General features: G+C 41.9%; 1 protein-coding gene across 1 annotated transcript in view; it reads left to right on the forward strand.

The window, feature by feature from the left end:
- The window catches only part of SPTBN5 (spectrin beta, non-erythrocytic 5), a 108,185-nt gene that overhangs the window by 66,854 nt on the left and 15,853 nt on the right, over positions 1–25,478 (forward strand). The window contains exons 39-52 of the mRNA XM_086748721.1: positions 2,004–2,122; positions 2,771–2,885; positions 4,726–4,839; positions 6,948–7,069; positions 7,720–7,882; positions 9,762–9,950; positions 11,701–11,778; positions 13,271–13,443; positions 16,327–16,417; positions 17,060–17,206; positions 19,052–19,189; positions 20,228–20,484; positions 20,640–20,826; positions 25,068–25,280. Coding sequence (XP_086604847.1) covers positions 2,004–2,122; positions 2,771–2,885; positions 4,726–4,839; positions 6,948–7,069; positions 7,720–7,882; positions 9,762–9,950; positions 11,701–11,778; positions 13,271–13,443; positions 16,327–16,417; positions 17,060–17,206; positions 19,052–19,189; positions 20,228–20,484; positions 20,640–20,826; positions 25,068–25,280 — 2,106 coding nt within the window. The remainder of the gene's footprint in view (positions 1–2,003; positions 2,123–2,770; positions 2,886–4,725; positions 4,840–6,947; positions 7,070–7,719; positions 7,883–9,761; positions 9,951–11,700; positions 11,779–13,270; positions 13,444–16,326; positions 16,418–17,059; positions 17,207–19,051; positions 19,190–20,227; positions 20,485–20,639; positions 20,827–25,067; positions 25,281–25,478) is intronic.

Genomic DNA, 25,478 nt, shown 5'->3' on the forward strand with positions numbered 1-25,478 from the left:
AGCCATGTGACAAGACAGCTGCACAGTTCACCTTTCTGTGCTGAGATCTCTGACCTTCTGTTGAGGTGCTGAGTCATGCCAGCGCCCCTCTTGCCCCCAGTGAGATGTGCTAACCTGGGTACCAAACCTTGGAAATGCTGAGGAACAGGCCTTGCCACAACAAGGGCTTCCTTGGGATGTGCTTCAGCTCCCACAGTGAGATCTGTGAGACCATACATCAAGCAGAGGCATTTGCGGCAGCCTCTTATTGTCTCTGTGTGAACTACTACAGATGTGGTTTAACAGGTCTGAGTGTCACACAAGAAAGATTACTGTGCCGATTTGCTAGTCTTGAAGCCGTGGAGAAGGTCTAGAAAGAGGCGTATTAGGACTTTGAGTGAGAATTACTCTAATGTTCTCCGCTAACGTTCTTTATCCTTTGTTTGCCTGTTACCTTGTTTCCAATGCCTGTTACAGCAGCTCCCATCTGCGATTTCTATTGCCTAATAGCAGGAGACAATCCTCTTATATGCAAAGTAACAGTACAAATATGCCTGATACCTGGGAGAAAACCCTGAGCTCCTCTTTCCAGAGGCCAGCAGAATTTCCTGTGAGAGTGGATTAGTACTGGATTTGGGAAGAGAGCCTGATTCAGCACCAGTACATTTGTGAAGTGAAGAGACTTTCATTGGCTCTTCAGTCCTCACCAGCTGAACTGTGAGCTAAGGGATGTAGCAAGGATTCTGCTGCAGGTTGTACCAGCCAAAAAGAGGATGGTGAAAGAGACAGAAACAACTCAGTGTCACAGTCAGCATAAGGTAGATTTTATGTGCCACAGGAAAATCTTGGCCTTAAATAAGCCACTCTGAACATGACTCCTACAGAAAAATGCTGTGACAGTGATACCCTCATAGCTAATGCTTAGTTATAGAGTACTTCATAGGGCGACATAAACAGAAACAGGCTACTCCTGGCACAGTGCGTGCATCCATCCAGTCTAGGTTTCACTAGATGTCATCATGCATTGATGGCTGCCAGAGTTTCTACTCATATTCTGTCACATTGTGCTGCTGTTATTTCCCAGGAGAGGAGGCTACAGGGTTTCTGAAGAATATCTGGCTGTCTGCTGCTTTCTTTTGTTTAGTTTATGGCTGTGTGTAATAGTAAAGCACATATGGAAGCATGCACATTGGTATAAATGTAGCATAAATAAAATACAAATGGAGTCAATACTTCTATTAACAGTGTGCTAGCATCTTGCAGCTGTGCTTCTACTACAGCAGTGATTAATGTCTCCCTGCTAAGCTTGTGATTTACTGTTCTTAGAAAAATAGAGAATGTTTTTAAATCCCGAAGCAGTGTTCAGTGTTGGCCATCCGTCATGCTCCAAAAGAACAATTATTCCACTATAGTCCAGATTACATGTGCAATGTGCAAATATTATCCTTTCTATGGTATGTACATGGGAAGCAAGTTGCCTTGAAGACTTAGCATACCTTTTAAAGTTACATTGCTTTAGAAGAAAACACAATGGCAGGGTTGTCTGGCTTTCTCAGGGCTGTATGGATTTTAAGCCTGTTGTGCACGATACAGAAGCCTATCTAGAGAAACCAGCTGGTAGGCCTAGGAGCCACAAGTCACTGCCTGTTTGACAGAGGAACAATCTGCCACACATCAACTGTTACACAGCAGCCACCTATGTAACCAGCAACTGCACGTACGTTTCCTCAACACATGAGCCCCTGATGGAATGCCTTGCTTAGAAAGGAAGCTCTGAGGGTCATCATCTAGACCTAGATCACTGCTGTATCTATAGTCATTAATGTCCTTACTTGCCTTTACTGTCTTCTCATCAGGCACTGGTAACACTAGCAGCTGTAGCAGAGGAAACACCGTGTGTCTGAAATGTTTGGTAGTGAGGTAAAACTCTTGCTTGTTGCTGTTATTGTTTTTCATGTTGCAGTGGAAAACTCTCTCATAAGCATTTCGAAGACATAGCTTTTGTTCTTTTTTCCACATTACAGGAGACAACAGTGGACGATGCTCACATCAGGGCTATCAATGCCCTGGCCATGAAACTGGAGAGACAGAACAAGGAAGAAACAAAGACAATATATGAGCGCCGAAAGCAGCTCAATGAGAAGTGAGTATGCTTTTAAAGCTTCTGTGTAAAGCGAAAACAAGAAGGGAAGATTAGGTGACTTGGGCTGGAATAAATGGAAGAATCACAATATGTATTTTCTTCTTTAATATCATAACTACCAAGCATGAGACACTGGAGTTGCCTTTCAACTCTCAGAGCAGTTAGCTAGAAGAATTTCTAATCCAGCAGGGCCAAAGTCATGTTTCTAGCCTTGGAGGCAAACAGGCTGTTTCACAGCACTTTACACACTAGATCCATGAAGCTAAGACACTTAAATCTGTTCACATAGTTGTCCTGATGAAGTGCATATTGCTTTTGCTACTTCACAGCCCACTAGCTAAGAACTAAAGTCATGAGGGTAGAGATTGTGAGGTTATTGAGAGTTTAAGGAAGCTGGATCAGTACTTTTTAGCTTTAACCCCCATACCACCCTGAAAACTTGGAATAAACGTAACCAGATAGTCTTGTCAGGCTAATGCTTTATTTCTGTGATGGGTCCCCTATTGTGGGGAACTGGTGATCAATACATAAAGTAGTTTCAAAATCCTGTCATTTTACTTAGATCTGAGCATCGTGAAACTCAGTTGTGGAAATCCTCACCTCTGAAATATTATCCTCACCTCTAAAAAATATTATTTTCCAAAAAAGGTGGAACAGTTTCCATGGTAACCTGAATGCATACAGAAAGAAGTTAGAGGGAGCCCTAGAGATTCATGCCTTAATCAGAGAAATTGATGACATCACAGAGAGAATTACTGAGAAGGTGAGTCCTTAGATTTTGATTAATTGAAATGGGAAAATGTTCTATTTTGCCAATAGTGATAAACACACGCATGAGATATACTGAGTATCCAGCAGTGACCTTTGATAGTTATCTCTATATCAGGTTTGTAGGAAGGCTGAAATGTCATTAAACACTTTACAGATTGCAAACTCTAAGGCATTCATGGTTAAAAAGGTACATTTGAAATGTATTATGAGAAATTAGAGATTAGAGTCTGCAGTAAAAGAGGATGCTGTCTTTATCTAATCAGAGGGTACAGAGAAGATGAAGGTGAACTCTTCTTGGAGGTTCTTCTTGGAGGTGAGAGTCAGCAGGTACAAGTTTCAACAAGAAAAGTTCCAAATAGATGTAAAATGGAAAAAAAAAAAAATCACAACAGGAGTGATCAAACACTCAGGTTACCCAGAGAGACTGTGGATTCTCTGTCCTTAGAAAAATTCAAATCTCAACTAGATCAGAGCATGAGCAATCTGATCTAAGGTGATACTGCTTTGAGCAGGGGTTGGACTACATGATGTTCAGAGGTCCCGTCCAACCTAAATTATTCTGTGATTCTATGATTCTAATTAATGGAACCTAGTCAAATGGCATTGCCTATTAAATAGTACTTTTAGTACTAGGTGACTAGCTGCTATATCCAAAGTAGTCATCCATGGTTTCTTCCACAGCCAGTAGAAAGAAGCAAGTACTTCTAGAGCTCAGTGCATCTGACCTATTTTATATGTCCTCTTGAGGATGAGATAAAGCATGCTCCAGCAGTGACTCCTTTCCACTAACTGTAAGGAGAATTAGACAAGTAATTAAGCTGCAGCATGTTTTCATTTGTAGACATCTCCATGTGGTCTGATACGTCCTTCTACAAGAAATTAACACAGCAAGATGCAGTAAGTAGTATACAAATCTAAGCAGCTAAGAGACTGGTGTCTATTTTTTTGCTGTGTTACTGACATGGGTGTACATCTTCAGACAGCACTGAGCCAAGTCGATTCTGAATACCAAAAGCTAGTTAGCTGAGCTTTTAGACCTTTTTCTGAATTATCTACTTAGCTTGAATAGAGCAACGTCTTGTGTTCCAGATTCAAAGCTAGTTCATTCAACACTGGTTTGCATATCTCTCCCAGCTGTGCAATGCAGACATATTAAATATGAAACTTTGAAAAATTTTATAATCTTATTCATTCAGAAAATGGAGGTAAAAAATGCCTATCCTGGATTATAATACTGAGATTAATAGAAGAAAAAAAACTATATAAAAACTAATTATTTCATCCACATAACTAGTGATATTAATTTAACTATATGTTAGTAGGCAGATACATAGTGGTACTACTTAAGGTTATAAGGCTGTTGGTTTGACATTTTTATAACAACTTTTATGAATGTAGTTCTTCGTTGTCTGGGATATAATTCCTGGTAGGATTCTGAGTGTCAATTTTATTTACCATATTTTCATAAAACACACTTGAAAGTTTCTGTGATACAATTTAATGGGAAGTATTCGGCTGGTTTTGTATTTGGAAAAAAAAAAAAGAGGGAAAAGAAAGACTGAGAAATGTAGGGAAGCGTTCCTGTCTTTGTTTTATGCATGATTGCCCAGAGGGACCTTAAGTAGGATTCTGACTGTTCAAAGAGTTGTGAATTCTTATTCTGTCTCTGTAAGGAGTGCAGACAAGGTGACGTGCTGATATTTAAAAAGTCAATAAGAACATTCAGATGGCAATACAAAGAAGGCAAGGAGGAGACTATTTGAAAGAACCAAGATAGGATCCTTTTGCTTTTTGTCATCTTCACCATTTGCACATCCTATTGCCCCCTCCAGAGTGTACTGATACAAGCACTGGATTATGGGAAAGATGTGGAAAGTGTGGAAAACCTGATGCGAAAGCATGAAGAAATGGAGAGAGAAATCAGTGTTATTAAGTCCAAAATGGAGGTAAGAAGTGGAGAAGTACAGAGGATACTGTAAAAAGTTCAGTTTTTCTTCTTGGAAACGTGGTGCAAAGATCAGTGTGACTTTTTAGATTCATCAGTATGAATTGCACTGCAATGTAAATGCAGCACAGATTTATTCTCAGTAAAATACTGTGCTGCTTAATCCTACTTTATTTCAAATGTTATTCTTCCTAATACACCAAATCTAAAAAGAGAAGTCTCTTCTTAACATGTTAGCTGATTCTCTGTCCCTCACCTACAAGCCAGATTAGACTGTTCTATATCTTCTGGAAAGTGTGGAATCCAAATATAACTTTCCATCTTTCCCCCAGTTTCTGTACTGACTTGAATCAAAATGACAACTCTAGTTATTTTTAGAAATAAAATGCGAAACCCACGTGTTACAATCCGATTTCAGATGAGAGGAAGGCCCTCTTGCGTTCTGGCTGACCTCAGACAAGTCCGGGAGGCTAGAGGCAGCTAGACCAACCTCCCACTGCAGGTTTGATCACCTTGAGCAAGGTTAAGACACAAATGAGGTCAAATGCCATGCAACCAAACTTAGTTTTATTATAAAAAGGTGAATTATAGTAGTGATGGGACAGAGTGAGAAGAAAAGGTGGAAATTAAGCAAGCATTCTGAATAAAGTTGCAAGAATAGTCACCACCATGGATGGTGGTGACTATGGACCACACACTTCATGACCATGGCACCGCTTTTCACACAATTGTTACATAAGTCACAAACTAGGCATCTCTATGGCCTTACAGTCATTCTTATGTTGTCTAGCAGCCAAAGGAATCTCCCGCTTAGATAAACAATTCCAAACCAGGGGTCTCTGTGGTCTTGCAGTCGTCCTTATCTTATGAAGTAGTTTTGAGGAACTTCTTGCTTGACTAAGCAATCGTTTGAGACAAAAACTCTACAGTTCAGTCTCTCACACCACAGTGCATGTATTTTTCTGATATAGATATCAAAACCAGAAATCTTAAGTTATAATTGCCTGCCTGATGAGCTCTGACTTTTGTAAAATGTCCAGTTTGCATCATTTAGGACTAATCTTGAACATGGGCCTGAGCTCCTATATAATTGCATATTTTTAATAAAAGGAAATGTTTTCAGCTGAACCGCAATAACAAAAATCCTATGACAAGCTCTCACAGTTTTCACTATTAGCAGAGTATTAAGCCTTTTCATATAGAAAATATTTTTACAAATTTTCTCTAAACTTCTTCTTCACAATAGCATGCAAATGGTGACATTGTGTGATGCTTTCATACATTGTGACTTTGTTAGCTAGTTCTCAAATGAAATGTGGGTGATTACTAGTCAGCATTCCACAGACAGCACTAGCAAGGCTGCATGGGGGAGTGCTGGACAGAAACACAGAGATAAGCAAGGTTGGGATTTTTATTTTTTCTTTTTTTTATGCTGCCCCAAATACCATGCACAAAGTATTATATCTGTACTTTTCTTATGGATTAAAACCAGTCTAGTATATTGTCCCTTTCTGCATGATTAAAAATCTTTGTTTTCATCAATTTGATGGAGTTTTACAAGAAAGATACCAAATTTAAAACTGGGTTGGTGAGTGTTCATTACTGTTTATCAGGTTGTGTTAAGGAAAAGAGCACCAACTAGAAGTCTACACTGAAAGTAATGTTCTGATACTGCTGTTAGCTGAAATAGATACAGATGATTTTTGAGTCTTCTGCTGAAAGGCAAATCTGATTGCTTTTGTGTACTGCCATATTTTCATGGCTTCTGTTACCCATCTTAGTTAGACTAAGCTAATAGAGGTTACAGTTAGCACTTATTTTCCCTGTACGTTTCCCCCTATTCTGCAAAACTGCTTTCTTAATTGTAAGTTAACATTTGTGCATGTTGAAGCAACATACACATCTCTTTCTTCACATGGATGTTTGCTTGCCAATGTAGATGTAATTTTTGTGCATATAACAAGTCTCTTTATATATTTCATTATTGTAATTTAAGTACTTGCTTTTGAAAACTGGAATCTTAAAATTAACTACTTGTCCTGAAAGGCAAACTCAGGAATTAATATAAGCATTTGGCATAAATTCACCCCACTATAAATCTCTTCCCAGCCATTGGCATTAGAATCTTTCCGCCTTTCCACAAGGAATCCATCCATAAATGACAAACTGACTATGAAGCAACAGGAGATGAAAAACAACTGGCTACGACTCCAGGGACAGGCCAAACAAAGGTAAAGACTTCTAGTAGTCTGAGTATCTCTCAGCAGGAGCAAAGCTGCTCCCTGGAATCTCAAATCTACTTGCCAGGGACCTTTGAAAAGTTTTTGAGGATCCTTTACAAAGTTTATACAGGCAGCTAAGACAGTTGCATTGGAACAGTGTGACTTGGTACAAGAAAAGTTCCACTGGTGTGACTTTAGGAAAACTAGTACAATGAATTTGTGGCTTATCCCACGAAATAATGTTACTAAAATACCTCCAGATTATCGGATTAAATCCATCAGGAAGCCTTTGTGAGAGACTTATTTTTGTGTGGTTCTGGAAGATTTTATTTTTCTTTAAATCTTTCCAAAACAAGAACGACTTAGACCTGAGCTGTAATCATTGCTGGAAGCAACAGCTATGAAGGCTTTTTTACCTTTCTTGTCCTAATGAACTGATGTAGAAAATAAGGTAAGCATGTTTTCTCCAAGGCAGCACACATTTCCTGTGATTTTGGTTTAATATGAGGACTGTTAACAGCTGTAAGGGAAAAGTATCCTAGGAGGCTTGAATTCACTTCATTTGGCTTCTTCTAGGATACTTTCCTCTGTAAACAGGGAGGGAGAAGCAACTAGATAATTCTGTATTGGATAATGCTAAACTGCACATTGTGTGACAGGAAGGAGAAGCTGGCAGCCTCCTATCAGTTGCAGAAGTTTAACTTGGAGATGAAGGAGATGCTAGATTGGACCCAAAACATCAGAGGCTTAATGGAAGCAGGTGGGCTTCCTAAAAGTGCAAATGAAGCGGAAAGCATGATTGAGGAGCATCAGGAGAGAAAGGCAAGTATCATTGTTCTTCTAATTGAACATACTGGAAATCTTTCCCATGGGAATTGATTGCTGCAGACACAGCAGAGTTTTGCTGCATGCATCTGTCAATAACATGAAGAAAAGACCATTTTCAATAACAGGCTAGAGATAGAAGTCACCTACATATTGACAGAAACCTATACCATGGGATTTCTGGTAGCTCATGTCTCTGCAAAAAGTCTCAGAAAGCCACGTTAGCTCTCACTTGTACTGCCATCCAGCCCTGTAGGTAAAAACCTGGTTCAATATCAAAACGTGCTCACTGTCAGTCTCTTTATTCAGATTGCCAAAAAGTTAATGCCAGTTAATTCTAGCTTTGAGTTAGATTTTGTCATGCAAACTCCATCTGCCTGAGAGGAAATAAAACCAGCAATTTTTCTCACACAGGGCAGTAAAGTACCATTGGGTGATACTACGCATTCAGTTCTGAAACACTTCATATCCCAATACTAATTATCACAAAAACTTTTGGTGGCTAATTTGGCTAATATTTTTGGTGGATTTTCTAAAAGGAGTGGTATTGTTAATTAACCTTAGAAAAAAAGTTAATACTTTACTTTTTCTCCAGTGTCATAGCTATCTTTCAGCTGCTGTGTTACCTTTCCTTTGCAGTTATCTTACTTCTTCTAAAAAATCGTGTTCCCAGAATCACAATTAATGTCCAGTGCTTTGTGGGTCCCATAATAGCAAGAATAGAATGTAGACTTTGAGTAATTTTCTAGACTTGGCTTTAGTATGAAGTACCTGAAGTCCCATCCTTTTTCAGTCTTCCGTTTTAACAATGCTCTCTCCTGTCGCAGACTTAACAGTGTTTTTGCTAATAATTCTTTATCACATTAGAAATACCCCAAACCACTTATGTAGTGTACTCCAAATTTAGGTGGTAGCAAGATCTAAGTCTTTAATATCTGTTAGCAAAGGAACCCAAATGACTCTAAGGAGATGGTCACACAGAAAAGGAGGAATCCAGGCAATATGTTCTTTTGTATTGGGTTGACTAAACTAAAATTATAGAAAAGACAAGAAAAATGGAGGGTTTGTTTTTTTTATTCATTCAGGCTAGTGGCTCAAATTGAAGTCCTTAGGAGAGACTAGAGTAGAACACAAGGTGCTAATCTGAAAAAAAAAAAAAAAAAAAAATAGAAGTGCTATCTTGCAGCTGTGTTATTGATGATTGGGCAACACCAACATTTAGTAGTACATCTCGTAGTTTTTAAGGTGGTTTATGAGCTAATACATGGTATTATTTCAGCACATGGTTACTTTCATTTTCATATTGTTTGTATTAGGGATTCCCCATTCAATTTGCAGAGGTCATAGATGCTTGTAATGCTTTCACCTTCAGGATTCAGTCTATAGATATAACTCATTCCTCAGACCAGGTGAAACAGTTAAATGTATATTATTCTAACGCTACAAAATAAAGTAAAACTGTGTCTTTAATGTAATAATTTGATGCCAACTTATTTGGCAGGAGAGGAAAAATTCTTGGCACTCTTTCTCTTAAGAACCATGTTTATGCAGGAAAACTGGGAGGGATACAGTATTATGGATGTTCAAAACTGTGTTCATCTATATCTAAGCATTTTCTAATCTGTTTCTAATTTAATCCCAATTTTGATTTGTAGGAGATCAGTTGTTCCTAGAGCAACAAAGTAATTTATTGTCCACATTTATTTTCTCTTATGCAACTCTATGCTCTTTCAGTAACATAGCTCAAAGATGAATGATTTTCCATATAAATATTAATGTTGGAAAGTTACAGCCCACATTCTTCCCCTTAAGGCTTGTGTTCTGAATAACTGTCATTCTGTAAACTCTTGGCATCAATCTTAGTAATATGTTTTAGGAGGAGATTGAAGCACGAGTTGAAAGATTCAAGTCTCTCGGTAACTATGGTCAAGACCTTGCCAATTCTGGTCACTATGCAACCCCTGAGATTCACCAGTCCCTCTCCAGACTACAGCAAGCCTGGTCTGAATTGGTCCAAGCATGGCAGGAGCAATATATAAAATTGTTTCAGGCACAAGATTTACAGGTGAGTAAAAAGATATTCAACAGAGAATGCACAAGCCACTGACAACTTTCCTCAGTATACATAGCAAATTAGAAGACTATATAATGAAAGATATGCTAATAATACCCAGTATTTAATGTATATTTCACCAGTTTCTAGAAGGCATGCTGAGGCACATTCAATGGTGGCAGGACTTTTAGAAATTGTACCTTTACAAATCAAATAAATTCCTGTGGAATATGTGCTCATATGTTCTAAAACTTATGAGCTATAAAACTTAGCAAAATTTGGTCAAGCTCTCATGTAATTGGCAAAAAGCACAGACTTAAAATAGAACATCACTACCAAATCCTGTAACCTCCTCCAAAAAAAAATGGAGGCAGGCAAGTATTTTAAAAAAAAAATCTGAAGAAAAATTTGGCATGGACAGAATATTGTATTTTTCCATACCTTTTTTTTTCCTAAGAAAATAACTGTTTTGGCTGCAGTTTTCCAGAAATACTTCCCTGTAACAGTCATATCACTTACAAAATTTCTGCTTATACGGCTTGTTGGCAAAAGTTAGAAATAACTGAAATGGAGAATTTTACAATGGGGAATGTCAAGTACCTTAAATAACAGCTGGTGCTACTAGTCTCATCTAAAAAGTGTCACATATATGAAAACTTAAACCATATGGTAAGGGCTGCTCTCGTGCTTCTTTGTGTATTACATTCTACTTATTTCAGGCCATGTTACTGTCCCTTTTATTGGCTAGTTACCTTACATCACACTATCTACACTATTAGCAAACAAGCTACAGATGCTTGTATTGTACCCTAGAATACATCATAATCATATTATAAAGGAGAAAGTTATAATAATAACTGTTACACATGTGGGTTTTGGAGCTTCTAATGCTTATTGCCAGCCAGTGCTATGCAGTTAATTTTTGGAATCAGAATCATAGAATGGTTCGGGTTGGAAGAGACCTTCAAAGGTCATCTAGTCCACCCCCCCCTGCAAAGGGCAGGGACATCACCGACTAGATCAGGTTGCTCAGAGCCTCATCCAACCTGGCCTTAAACATTTCCAGGGATGGGGCATCTACCACCTTTCTGGGCAACCTGTTCCAGTTTTCTTCAACCCTCATTGTAAAAAAATTTTCCTAATATGCAATCTAAATCTACCTCCCTCTATTTTAAAACCATTACCCCTCATCCTGTTGCAACAGGCCCTACTGAACAGTCTCTCCCCGTCTTTCCTGTAGGCCCCCTTTAGGTGCTATAAGGCTGCTATAAGGTCTCACAGAAGCCTCCTCTTCTCCAGGCTGAACAGCCCCAACTCTCTCAGCCTGTCCTCATAGGAGAGGTGTTCCAGCCCTCTTATCATTTTTGTGGCCCTCCTCTGGACCCTTTCTAACTGGTCCATGTCCTTCTTATGTTGGAGGCTCCAGAACTGGACACAGTACTCCAGGTGGGGTCTCACCAGGGCAGAGTAGAGGGGGAGAATCACCTCCCTCGACCTGCTGGCCACGCTCCTCTTGATGCAGCCCAGGATGCGGTTGGCCTTCTGGGCCGCAAGGGTGCATTGCCTGCTCATGTTGAGCTTCTCATACACCAGCACTCCCAAGTCCTTCTCCTCAGGGCTGCTCTCAATCCATTCTCCGCCCAGCCTATATTTGTGCCTGGGGAATAGCCCTGGAAGTTTGATTTCTTTCAGTCTACGCTGCCAAGGTCAGGTTTGCCTTTGTTTTGCACCATGTTTATGACTGCTTTTTTTCCCTATACAGAAATTCTATGGCTATGTGGAGCAAACTGAGAGCTGGCTCAGCAGCAAAGAGGCTTTCCTAGCCAATGAAGACTTAGGGGTACGTGCTCTGAGAAATTACAATTTTCTCTGCAATTGGTCTGGAGGAAAGGGAGCTGTGAAGTATGATGACATGCTCTGAACCTTCCTGTGATCTTATTGCTTCTGAAGTTACTCTCTGGCTTGTTGACAGTTTAAGATCAGATTTCTTTCCTTGCTACTTTACACAGGATAGAATTTTCAGCCCCAAGTGTAATGAAAGAATCCAACTACTCCGATTACAGCAGGAAAATGAGACTACTTCTCTCTAACTGGTCACATACGACCCAAATACATTTACCTGCAGTGTGCAGGTCATCACTGCTGACATACCCAGTGTAGCTTTAAATTACCTACCTCAGGTATCAGTAACACTGCAATCACTGAAATCACAGACCGATGCATGAGTTGCAAAAGCTGTGCAGGATGCTGGATATACATTCCGATGCTTAGCTTACCATGCACTTTATATAGATAGTGCTACCAAATTAAGTTACTTCTGCAGGAACTACAATTACATCTCAAGAGTTCAGTGTAGATATAATTGGTACAAATTATATGAAAAACACACGATGCTAGTGGCTGGTGTTTGTCTCATTTTCAGCCTAGAGGTATATAGGCTTCCATTGCAGTATATGAGACTTCTTAGAAGGAGCGACCAATTTTCCAGTCATATTTAGATCAGAAATGCACAGAAAATGCTCTGTGAGTACTTTCCTTTCCCATGACTCATGTAAGCACTCAGAGGTTTAGATGTTTTTCTGACCCATTTGATGCGAACTTTACTGCTTCCTTTCAAATAGTGAGAAAGCAGAGTTTATTGTGGTAACAACATTTTGACACCACTGATTCTACAATTAAAAGGGCAGAGGGGTGCTGAAAAAAAGAACTCTGAATCTTTAAGCGTGGTATTCACAAGACGAGAATTCTTCTGACGAGAAGTCAGATTCTGTGTTTCTCTTCAGATTAATTGTAATGTCAGACTCCAGTCCTCAAATTCAAATCTGGATCTGAGCTCTTCCAAATTCCATGCGTTGAAACTGAGGCTCTAATTTTAATCTCTTTCTGTACGTATTTGTTCACTTAACTCTGATCTCAGTTTGTCATCCCACATTTGCTTACAAAATAGCATCTATCTTAAGATTGATTTACGATTAGGAGCTGATGCTTCATCTCTTGAGAAGTCATATGTTCTGTGCAGCACAACAATATTCAGGAGAAGCTAAGCATAGAATCACAGAATCAGAGAATAATTTACATTGGAAGGGACCTTTAAAGGCCTTCTAGTCCAACCTCTTTGCAAGCATCCAGCAGTTAGTTCAGTTTCGACCTTGAAATAATGGCCTCAGACCATGTGTAGATCTCAGATTCCATGTCAATAAATTTCAAAGACCAATAAATTTTCTTGACAGGTGGAAAATGTGGGGTAAATGCCATTTAGCTTCTGGATTATCAGCACTGTGGATGGAAAAACTCTGACTGAAAGCAACTTTCATTTGTTGAATTCTATCCAGGATTCAGTGTCTAGTGTGGAGAGCCTACAGCGGAAACACACACAGTTTGAAAAAGCCCTGGAAGCTCAGATGGAGAAAATTGATGAGATGGCTTCATTTGCTCAGCAGCTAACACAGAACAAGCATTATGACTCAGACAACATCACCAACAGATGCCAGACTGTTCTGAGGAGGTAAAGTCAAACGCTTCCCATGTCAGCCACCCATCTCTTCTGCAATGAGACTCTCCCCAAATGACTAAATCTTTAAATGTCTTGAGAGAACCATGAACTGGTTTACATTTAGTCAGCTTTGCACTTTGCACTGTAGTCTTGCCAAATTGGCCTGAGTCTAGTCAATATTTCGTTAGGAGGTTTCCAAGATACAGTTAAGAGGAGGGGGAGCAGGATTCAGAAGGCAGCAGTTTTTCTGTAATTCTGTATCCTGGTCTGGCCTTAGGGACAGTGCTGCAAACAAAAGACAGAGGCCTGCTGTGCTATTAAATACTTCATTATTGTTAAATACCATCAAGAAATGTCATTAGTTACACAACTGCTTTTTCACTTTTCTAATGGGATTGCTCTTAAAGCCCTGCTCAAATTATCTATTATGGTATCTAAAATTTTTCTGATCAGATCTTGCCCTTTTGTGTGAATTATTTTATTTCTTCTAGTGTCTTCCATGTTGTTAATCTTAAACAAATGCTGATAGTAGAAGCAGTTGTATTCAGTGCTATTGTAGATTAAAAGAGATATGTAAAATTTACAGAGAGAGATTGGACATACCTTATGATTTAAGTGATCATATGTATTTATTAATATGATCAAATTATTTCATGCCTGTATTAACATAAAAAAGTGCTGCGAGTCTACATTTGGAAAAAAAGATGAAAGGATGGTGTAGCTTTGGTTTATTAGTGACAAATACCATCATACTCACAGGCTTTCTATATAAGAAACGTGCTGAGTTTATGTTCTCTGGTACCATGAAAGGCTATAATGGTGATCCTTAGAGGCAGATATTATATATACACAATTTGTGTGTACTTTAAACATATCTGCTAGTAATCCTTCCTATAATGTCTTGAGCATTTTCTCTGACAGTCCCGGTACCGGTAGCGGCTCGGTACCGGTAGCGCGACCCCGTCGTTTCATCATCCCCGCGGGGGCGGCAGCGCCGGGACCCCCCCTGGGGCCCGTCCTGGGGCAGCGCGGGGTCCCGATCGGCGCCTTCTGCCAGGATTTCAACGAGCGCACGTGGGGGGTGAAGGCCGGGGTGCCGCTGCGCATGCGCCTGCTCGTGCACGCGGACCGCACCTACGAGCTGACCGTGGCCCCCCCCCCCCAAAAAAAAAGAAGATCATCTGAGGAACCTGAAGGTGCACAAGTCCATGGGTCCTGATGAGATCCATCCGCGGGTCCTGAGGGAACTGGCGGATGAAGTTGCCAAGCCACTGGCCATCATATTTGAGAAGTCATGGCGGTCTGGTGAGGTCCCCGATGACTGGAAGAGGGGGAACATAACCTCAATTTTTAAAAAGGGGAATAAGGAAGACCCAGGTAACCACAGGCCGGTCAGCCTCACCTCTGTGCCTGGCAAGGTCATGGAGCAGATTCTCCTGGAAACCATGCTAAGGCACATGGAGAGCAAGGAGGTGGTTGGTGACAGCCAACATGGCTTCACCAAGGGCAGATTGTGCCTGACCAATTTGGTGGCCTTCTATGACGGGGTGACGGCATCGGTGGACAAGGGACGAGCAACTGACATAATCTACCTGGGCTTGTGCAAAGCTTTTGACACTGTCCCGCACGACATCCTTCTCTCTAAACTAGAGAGACATGGGTTTGATGGACGGACCACTTGGTGGATAAGGAGTTGGCTGGATGGCCGAACTCAGAGAGTGGTGGTCAACGGCTCGATGTCCAGGTGGAGACCGGTCACGAGTGGCATCCCTCAGGGGTCCGTGCTGGGCCCGGCCCTGTTCAACATCTTTGTTGGCGACATGGACAGTGGGATAGAGTGCACCCTCAGCAAGTTCGCCGACGACACCAAGTTGTGTGGTGCCGTCGACACGCTGGAAGGGAGGGATGCCATCCAGAGGGACCTTGACAGGCTGGAGAGGTGGGCCCATGCCAACCTCATGAAGTTCAACCAGGCCAAGTGCAAGGTCCTGCACCTGGGTCATGGCAATCCCAGGCACAAATACAGGCTGGGCGGGGAATGGATTGAGAGCAGCCCTGAGGAGAAGGACTTGGGAGTGCTGGTGGATGAGAAGCTTAACATGAGCAGGCAATGCGCCCTTGTGGCCCAGAAGGCCAACCGCATCCTGGGCTGCATCAAGAGGAGCGTGGCCAGCAGGTCGAGGGAGGTGATTCTCCCCCTCTACTCTGCCCTGGTGAGACCCCACCTGGAGTACTGTGTCCAGTTCTGGAGCCCCCAGCACAAGAAAGACATGGACCAGTTGGAGAAGGTCCAGAGGAAGGCCACGAAGATGATAAAAGGGCTGGAGCACTTCTCCTATGAGGACAGGCTGAGAGAGTTGGGGCTGTTCAGCCTGCAGAAGAGGAGGCTCCAGGGAGACCTGATAGCGGTCTTCCAGTACCTCAAGGGGGCCTACAAGAAAGATGGGGAAAGGCTGTTTAGTAGGGCCTGTTGCTATAGGACGAGAGGTAATGGTTTTAAAATAGAGGGGGGTAGATTTAGATTGGAAATTAGGAAAAAATTTTTTACGATGCGGGTTATAGAACACTGGAACAGGTTGCCCAGAAAGGTGGTGGAGGCCCCATCTCTGGAAGCGTTCAAGGCCAGGTTGGATGAGGCTCTGAGCAACCTGACCTAGTCAGGGATGTCCCTGCTTCTTGCAGGGGGGTTGGACTAGATGACCTTTGAAGGTCCCTTCCAACCCTAACCATTCTATGATTCTATGATTCTATGAAATCATGGGAGACTGCATATTATGGACAATTCTCTCCTAGGGAACGAAGGGTTAGATCACGTGTTTTAGAGATCAAAATTGAAAATCCTTAACCTCTAATTCACTCTGTGACTTTTACCTCACACATCTGTCTTCATCTCAGAAAAGAAAAACTGCTGGAGAATGCTGCTGCTCGCAGACATCTGCTAGAGGAATCAAGACTTCTGCAGAAGTTGCTGAGGAATTCCTTTGAGGTACAGTTACACAGGATTCATACTGCGCTGCTTAGGTGTGAATCCCAGAAGGGATTTACTGTGAGAAAAATCAAGGAACTGAGCCTGGAATTAGATTATATTGAGAAAGATCAGGATAAGAGTGAAGAGATATTTTTCAGCTTTCCAGTCACAACTTCCCTCCAGTCACCAGATGAAGGATCTACTGTGCATTGGACACTAGCAAAATGCAAAAATAAATGCATTAAAAGGAAATGTGCCACCATTTTAAAATTAATGGGAGGAGACAAATTAGTTCTTTTCTTGTGAGATATTGACAGTGGGTTAGAAATTGGGAGATAATAGCCCTTTCTACTCCATGCACACGAGTACCTGCACACATGCCCACGCACACATGCCCACATGCTTTCTCATTGCATGGGGACGGGACTATCTCATGGAGACAGCCCCCTTTCCAGGTAACAGTGCTGGTAAACAGAGATATAGGGGTGACTTCATTATGAAAGACAGCAGGAGCTTAGGGGAGCAGAACCTCAGAAGGACAACTCATTTGTGTCCCCACTCACTAGTCCCCTGTTTTATACATATTAGAGGAGAGCCTGGTAGGTTGGACCTGAAGAAACACCAAAGCTTTTGTCTGCTTCTGTTCTTTCCTCCCCAAAGGTGGCTGCCTGGATCAATGAGAAGAATAGCATTGCCCAGGATGATAGCTGGAAAGATCCAAGCAATTTGCAGACAAAACTGCAGAAGCACCAGACTTTCCAAGCAGAGATCATGGCCAATAGAAATCGCCTGGATGCCATCAGATTGGTGAGAGAAGCTGGGTTGATGGCCAGGGTGGGCAAATGGCGTGAAGGACTCTGCAGACAGTCTGAGTTACAGTGATCTCAAACAAGCAAGGGGGAATCACTGTCCCCTCGCTGACATCGTTCACGCTGTCTCTGAAGGGACTGGGAAGCTTATTCTTTTAGTCCATCAAGATCTTTCTGTGTCTATAGATTTCTTTCAGGTTCTTTTTTATTGTCTAGTGTGAGCTTGCTATCTATATTCACTGTGCATGCAAAGGAAAGAGATGGGTGCTGTCAATGAAAGTTTCAATCCACTGACTTTAGGGACTTCTCTTCACAGTGAATGCCACTTTAGAGGTACACCTGTTTCTTTCCAGCTGGGAACCTAGCTGATTGGATACACAACTTCAACAGGTCAGATAAGATATATCCAATAAAAACAATCAAGAAGAGTTTTCAAGTGCTGCTTTTGCAAAGGCATGCTAGTACGAGCGATATGAGGAAAGTTTGACAAGCTTTTTCAGATATTTGTCAGAAGCTGTGATTGGATTATGAGTTTGGAACGACAGACTGTTATGTTTATTAACCTTCTTTTTAGCACAGCGCTTACTAGCTGTATTTTGCAATAGATAACATAGGAAGGATGTGGAACTGTTGGAGCAAGTGCAGAGGAGGGCCACGAAGATGATCAGAGGACTGGAGCACCTCTCCTGTATGGTCAGGCTGAGAGACTTGGGGCTGTTCAGCCTGGAGAAGAGAAGGCTTCTGGGAGACCTTATAACAGCCTTCTAGTACCTAAAGGGGGCCTACAGGGAAGATGGCGAGAAACATTTTAGCAGGGCCTGTTGTGATAGGATGAGGGGTAATGGTTTTAAAATAGAGGGAGGTAGGTTCAGACTTGATATAAGGAATAAATTTTTTACAGTGAGGGTGGTGAAGCACTGGTGCAGGTTGCCCAGAGAGGTGGTGGAAACATTCCAGGCCAGGTTGGACGGGGCTCTGAGCAACCTGATCTGGTTGGAAATGTCCATGGTCCTCGAACGAGGGTTGGACTAGATGACCTTTAAAGATCCCTTCCAACCCAAAATATTTTATTATTTTATTATTAAAGGTAGATTCCTTCCTCAGACTCACTGCATCCAGTAGTGTAGTGTTGCTGTGCCTCCCCTTCCCCATTGCAAAATGTAGAAATAGCTCCATTTAGTTTTCTAAAGCAAACTTGGTCCCAGCTTAAGGATATACCTACAGACTCTTCTATTGATGGAGGTCTTGTTGTGCCCCCTTTACCTCTTCTTCTGCTAACCTGCTAAGCATCTCCAGCTCAGGGATTAGAAATGCAGATAGACTTTCATTACATAATACAGTGGGACAACCGTATGTGGTTAAAAGAGGTTTTATTATCTCATACAGTGGTTACTTATATGAGATAGTTCTCTCTTCACACACAAGAAAGGGCATAGAAAAGGAGAGGTGGCTGGGCAATCTCTAACAGTGTTCATAGAACGTGCGACGTCACAGAAAAAAAATGAGTGTTTGCAAAGTAGGCTCCCTGCCATCTTTTAGTCAATGTAGCAGTTGTGTAACGAAGATTCTATTTACCCTTTGCATTCTAATATTGTCTTCTAGCATTTTAAATAATTTTAGAGGCCAGAAAAACACGAAAACCAGTGTCTGCCCTAGTTCCAATAAGCATTTTGCCTTTATCTGTTTTTTCTTTGTCTCTGCAGCCTCTGTTATGTCAGGAAATTATGACTGCAGCCAGCCCTCTACATAGCAGTGCCAATAGACTTTGTTTATGGAGACAAAAGTGATATATTCTGGTTCATTCAAAAAAGGAACAAAACTTTGACTTTTCTCTTTGCTATAGGAAGGGGAGAAGATGCTCCGTGAGAGGCACTATGCCCCTGAAGCCATTCAGTCCAGACTACAAGAAATGGAAGAGCTCTGGGAGGAACTGCTAGCAAGTTGCCAAGATAAACAGGCCAAGCTGCAGGATGCTTACAAGGTAATACAGAGATGCCAGTGGTTGGGTCTTGGTGTCATTTCCAGAGATAGCATGACTGCCTTGCTACAAGTCTCATCTATGGGTATGTCACTTGATATAACCAGACCTGATTCCTCAAGAACATTAGAGCAAAGAAACTACTAAGTGTAGAGTGATCGAATGAAATGGGCAGGAGAGCTGCAGACCCCTATACAGCGAAAAGGATTTGTAGGCTGTTCTCCCTTCTGCTCTCTCCTGCTGGTTTAGACCAGGATTCCAGAGAGTAATACTGTGGGAAAATGTGTTCACTCATATATGTCAACTCTCTGCATCTGTCCCCATGGCATCTTTTCTCCAACACATTGCAAAAGAAACCCACAGCTGCTTTTCACTTTTCTAGCTCCAGGCATGTGACTTCTCATGACTGTGAGTTTTACATGGGCTATTAGACGCTCTGCGGGTACAAAATAGAGCTCTCCATTTAAATGGCTTGCTTTTAAGGTTCTGTGTCCATCGTTTGTATTTGTGCAACAGAAGTAAGAATAGCTCTTGATGTTCTCTGCATCTCATCTTGTGTTCACTCTGACTGAATTCTCTTCTTCATTTGGACGACCATCCTACGTGGGAAGAGTTCACTGAGCACTGGGAAGCTTCTCTGTGCTTGTGTGTAATTCTTACTGAAAATGGCCAGGATTTTTATATCATGTTGTCTGTCACAGAATCATAGAATGGTTTGGGTTGGAAGGGACCTTTAAAGGTCATCTAGTCCAACCACCGTGCAGTGAGCAGGGACATCTCAAACCAGATCAGGTTGCTCAGAGCCCCATCCAACCTGGCCTTGAATGTTTCCAGGGATGGGGCATCTGCCACCTCTCTGGGCAACTTGTTCCAGTGCTTCATCACCCTCATCATAAAAATTTATTTCCTTATGTCTTATCTAAATCTACCCTCTTTTAGATTAAAACCATTACCCCTTGTCCTATTGCTAAAGGCCCTGTTAAAAAGTTTGTCTCCCTCCCCTAAAGTTTTAAATGACCTTTTCTTCCTGCTTCTCCTCAGGGCCTTCATTTTCAGAGAAATGTAGAGGATATGGAGAAATGGTTGGAAGATGTGGAAAATGAGTTGAAAGCACCATATAGTAACAATGATCTGGTGGTTTTGAACAGTCATCTGAAGAAACAAGAGGAACTGGAGGAAGATATTGCTGGCCATAGGGACCGGCTGCAAGAGCTTGTGGTCACAGCTCAGCAATTCCAGAAGGAGAAGCATTTCCTTGCTGATGAACTAGAAGAAAGAGTGGATCAACTGGTGCAGAGGTGTGTGAGTGCCTGCCATCTTTTTCCTATTTTTATCAGCGTTTTTCTTCCCTGCATTTTTTTTTCCTTCTCTACATCACTCCATTCTCTACATCATTTTGCATTAATTCCTTGTTAATCTGTGGTCCTCATTGAGTTCCTTTCAAAACCTGCAGATACAAAAGTCTTCGTGATCCTCTGCAGGAGAGACGTGGAAATCTGGAGGCAAGCATACTTCAGTACCAGTTCTTCCGAGATGTTGATGAGGAGTTGACCTGGGTTCATGAGAAGCTCCCCATGGCTTCCTCCAGGGATTATGGCCAATCCCTGGCAACTGTTCAGAGTCTACAAGAAAAGCACCAGGTAATGTCACGTGAGAACCATTCTCAGTCTTCAGAATCAAAAAGAGAGCATGGAATTAAATTTGCCTCTGGCAAACTTCATCTGCTGTGCTTTGGCTAACAGGTATCATGATGACAGGGATTACTCTTATCCTTTTCTGATAAAAACAACAATTTTCAAAGGATATGTGCATGACTTGGCAACATGTGGGATTCCATGCTGCAGAATGCAGAGAGATTGTCTGAGTGGCCAGGGATCAGGTAAGGCAGTATAAAGCCCTGGCAGAATTAAATCTGGCCAGAGACATCAGGAGCAACAAGAAAAGTTTCTTCAGGTACATCAGCGATAAAAGGAAGATGAGGGAGAATGTGGGCCCTCTATGAAGGAAACAAGAGAACTGGTTACCTGGGACATGGAGAAGGCTGAGATACTCAATTACTTTTTTTGCCTTCACCAGTGAGGGCTCTAGCTATGCTGCCCAAGTTGCAGAAGGCAAAAGCAGGGACTGGGAAAATGAAGAACTGCACACTGCAGCAGAAGAGCAGGTTCAGGGCCATCAAAGGAACCTGAAGGTGCACAAGTCCATGGGTCCTGATGAGATGCATTCGTGGGTCCTGAGGGAGCTGGCGGATGAAGTTACCCAGCTGTTGTCCATCATAGTTGATAAGTCATGGCAGTCTGGTGAGGTTCCTGCTGACTGGAAAAGGGGAAAAAAAACCCCCATTTTTAAAAAGGGAAACAAGGAAGACCTGAGGAACTACAGGCTGGTCAGTCTCACCTCTGTGCCTGGCAAGGTCATGGAGCAGATTCTCCTGGAAACCATGCTAAGGCACGTGGAAAATAAGGAGGAAATTGGTGACAGCCAACATGGTTTCGTTAAGGGCAAGTCATCCCTGACCAATTTGGTGGCCTTCTATGATGGGGTTACAGCATTAATGGACAAGGAACAACTGACTGATGTCATATACCTAGAATTGTGCATTGCATTTGACACTGTCCCACATAACATCCTTGTCTCTAAACTGGAGACACATGGATTTGATGGATGGACCACTCAGTGGATAAGGAATTGGCTGGATGGCTGTACTCAAAGAGTTGTGGTCAACAGCTCATTGTCCAAGTGGACACTTGTCCCTGTGGCATTCCTCAGGGGTCGGTATTGGGACCAGCCCTGTTTAACCTTTTTGTCGGCAACAAGGACAGTGGGATAGAGTGCATCCTCAGCAAGTTTGCTGACACCACCAAGCTCTGCAGTGCAGTTGATACGCTGGAGGGAAAGGATGCCAGCCAGAGGGACCTTGACAGCCTGGAAAGGCTGGCCCATGAGAACCTCATGAATTTCAACAAAGCCAAGTGCAAGGTCCTGCACATGGGTTGGGGCAATCCCAGGCACAAATACAGGCTGGGCAGAGAATGGATTGAGAGCAGCTCTGAGGAGGAGAGCTGGGGTGCTGAGGACGAGAAGCTCGACATGAGCAGGCAATGTGCGCTTGCAGCCCAGAAAGCCAACCGCATCCTGGGCTGCATCAAGAGAAGCATGGCCAGCAGGTCGAGGGAGGCGATTCTGCCCCTTTACTCTGCTCTCCTGAGACCCCACTGGAGTACTGCATCCAGCTCTGGAGACCCCAACATAAGAAAGACGTGGACCTGTGGGAGCAAGTCCAGAGGAGGGCCACGAAGATAAGAGGGCTGGAGCACCTTTCCTATAAGGACAGGCTGAGAGAGTTGGGGCTGTTCAGCCTGGAGCAGAGAAGGCTTCTGGGAGACCTTATAGCACCCTTCCAGTACCTAAAGGAGGCCTACAGGAAAGACGGGGAGAGACTCTTCAGCAAGGCCTGTTGTGACAGGACAAGGGGTAATGGTTTTAAAATAGAGGGAGGTAGATTTAGATTAGATATCAGAAAAAAATTTTACAATGAGGGTGGTGGAACAGTGGAACAGGTTGCCCAGAGAGGTGGTAGATGCCCCATTCCTGGAAACATTCAAGGCCAGGTTGGATGAGGCTCTGAGCAACTTGATCTGGTTTGAGATGTCCCTGCTCACTGCAGGGGGTTTGGACTAGATGGCCTTTAAAGGTCCCTTCCAACCCAAACTATTTTATGATTCTGTGCTTCTATGATTTAAATGCCAGGTCAAATGCCTCGTGGGAAAATTTGTGCAACCTGTAACAGGGCTGGAAAAGACAGATCTTTCCCAGATCAGGAGTGTGTGTGGTATATAGAAAGAGGGAGAGAGAGCACAAGCTCAAGCATTTGGTGCAATCTGCATGTCTACAAGTAAAAATCTGAACTTATAAAAGTTTGAAATATTCCCAGGGTAAAAAGTCAAGACTGCTACAGGTGGCAGGGATGAAGTCTCTTTAAAAGTTGATTTATCCTAGGTGTACTCACAATTTAATGAAGAATTGTAAAATGTTTTCTGGAATATTTCTGAGTAAGAGTCATGGGTATATTCTGAATAGTTTGTACCTTCTTAGTATTTGGTGTAATTCTCATATTTGTAAAAATTCTTTATTTAAGCAAGATGAGTTGCTGATTTTGAGATCAGAGAGTAAGAACAAAAAGTTTGTTTCATCATGATTAAAACAATAAATGCGGTTATGTGTGCAATTACTCCTGAAAATTATGACCTGATTGGCATGGTAGGAAAGTAATTAGGTTCACAGAAGAAAGGAATGTTTGAGCTTAATTAATCTGAGAAAATATTTGGGATAACTAAAGGAACAGTGGAGATACTGCTTTAGGCTGCAATTACCTTTGTGTTAATCAGCCAGGTCTCAAAATATTTCAGTGAACTGTGAGAATGGGAGATATAGACCATAATACCAGAGCATAATAAAATTCAATTCTTCCTGCCATTTTGCTGCTTACTCTCCTGGAAGCAGGACTAAAATGTAAGCTTTGAATTCTCAATCTTTTAGTACCTAGATTCTCTAATCTACTAATTCTATCCTCTGTTGTTTGTCTTAATGAGCCAGATTTGCAAAATTCAGTCCTTGGTTTGTTACCACAAAAGAGATTATGCATTAAATGTATCAACCAAAAAAAAAAAAGAAAAAAAAAGAAAAAAGAAAAAGAAATACTGTCTTACTGCATTTATACACAAACATAATACACATACACACTGCTGCTTGGATTGGAACAACTTCCACTCACTCCCCGGCTACCTTTTTTTTTTTTTTTTTTTAAAAAAAATCCTGTTGTTATAAATAAAGTCCTGTGAATACATGTTCCTAAATGTTCAACTGCAAAGTTGTTCTTTGCGCTGCTAGCTTGTTATTACAAACCAAAGATGGTTTATAATCTTTGGCACTGGATTCCATTCTGCTGGGGTCAGATAGGGTGTCACTTTTCAACAACATAGTGGCTGTCTTGAAATGAATAGGGGCAAGTTAAAGGCAAGATTAGAATCAGAGCTCTCTTCTAGCCAGGTCTGACACCTAAGTTGAAAAAAACAGGTCCTCTCCTCATAGAGTGTATCTCTTCTCCATTAACACAGCACTGCAGTCTAACTGCAAAACTACCTGTTTCACAGCTAAGAAAATAAACAGTTGTAAATTTACAATTGTAAAATGGTGGAGTTGGTTTGTGCTCAAGGTGCTCAGGCATAGTTAGCCATGGAATGCACATCTGCCCACAGACAAATTGATGGCATGGTCTGTGCCCACCCAGGCAAATACCATATGAGGGGGTATATGGAGGTATGCATATGGTTTTAAAACCTGCCAGTCTTCAAAAATTGATTTCAAGTGAAGTCTTTGAGAACTGGTTCAGGTAGCTTTCTTCTCTCCTTGTCCTCTTGGCTGCCTGGTAGTATGTGTACTCACAGTGTTTGCGATGGCTGTTATGCAAAGCTGCATCTTCTACAAAGGTGTTGGCGAGTGATAAATACTGATGAGCAGGTGAATTGATTGCTCTTCCTGGACACATTTTAATTCAAGGAACACCATGTAACAGGGTGGAAGTGGCTATATTTCAGTAGAATCTATAGATAAGAGGTTTGTGGTTAGAACCTTTTCCCTCCACACTCTGGGGTGGATACACACCAAGGTCCAATCTTCATGGCTGTATTTGATTACTACAATCACTCCTTTACCCCAAAAAACTCCTCCACTCCACTTTGAGCATTCCCTCAGACTTTGCACCCCTGATCCATCGTTGTGTATAGAGAATAGATTTATAATGGAATGACGTGACTACATCTTCTGGTATAAAAATCTCCATAGCTTTTCTTTTTGGTCTGTCATTTTACTCTTTTTCCAGAATTTGGAGAATGAGATAAGCAGTCGGGATGCTTTGACCAAAGTCGTGCTCAGTACAGGGCAGAAACTGGTAAGGGGAGGCCATTCAGCCTCTCACAAGATTATGGAGCATCTGAAGGAGCTAGAGACTTCTGTAGAAACATTGAAGGCAGAGGCTCAAGAGAGGAGACAGCGGCTCATGCAGTCACATGAGGCCCACCTGTTCCTGAATGAGGTAAATATGGTTCCTGAGAGATTTATTTTGGTTTTTTGTTGCTTAGAAGAACCAAGACTTTCATTGTTGAATGGATGCAAGTGCTGAGATAGGAGCAGAATTCATACTGTCCTGATTTTTCATATCTGCTAATATGGATACAGTGGAGAAGCAACAGTTACTTTTCCAAGTATCTGCAGTGAGGGATAAACATGTATA

The sequence above is a fragment of the Chlamydotis macqueenii genome, chromosome 5, assembly GCF_036417535.1.
Source record: "Chlamydotis macqueenii isolate bChlMac1 chromosome 5, bChlMac1.mat, whole genome shotgun sequence".
In the NCBI taxonomy this organism is placed as follows: domain Eukaryota; kingdom Metazoa; phylum Chordata; class Aves; order Otidiformes; family Otididae; genus Chlamydotis; species Chlamydotis macqueenii.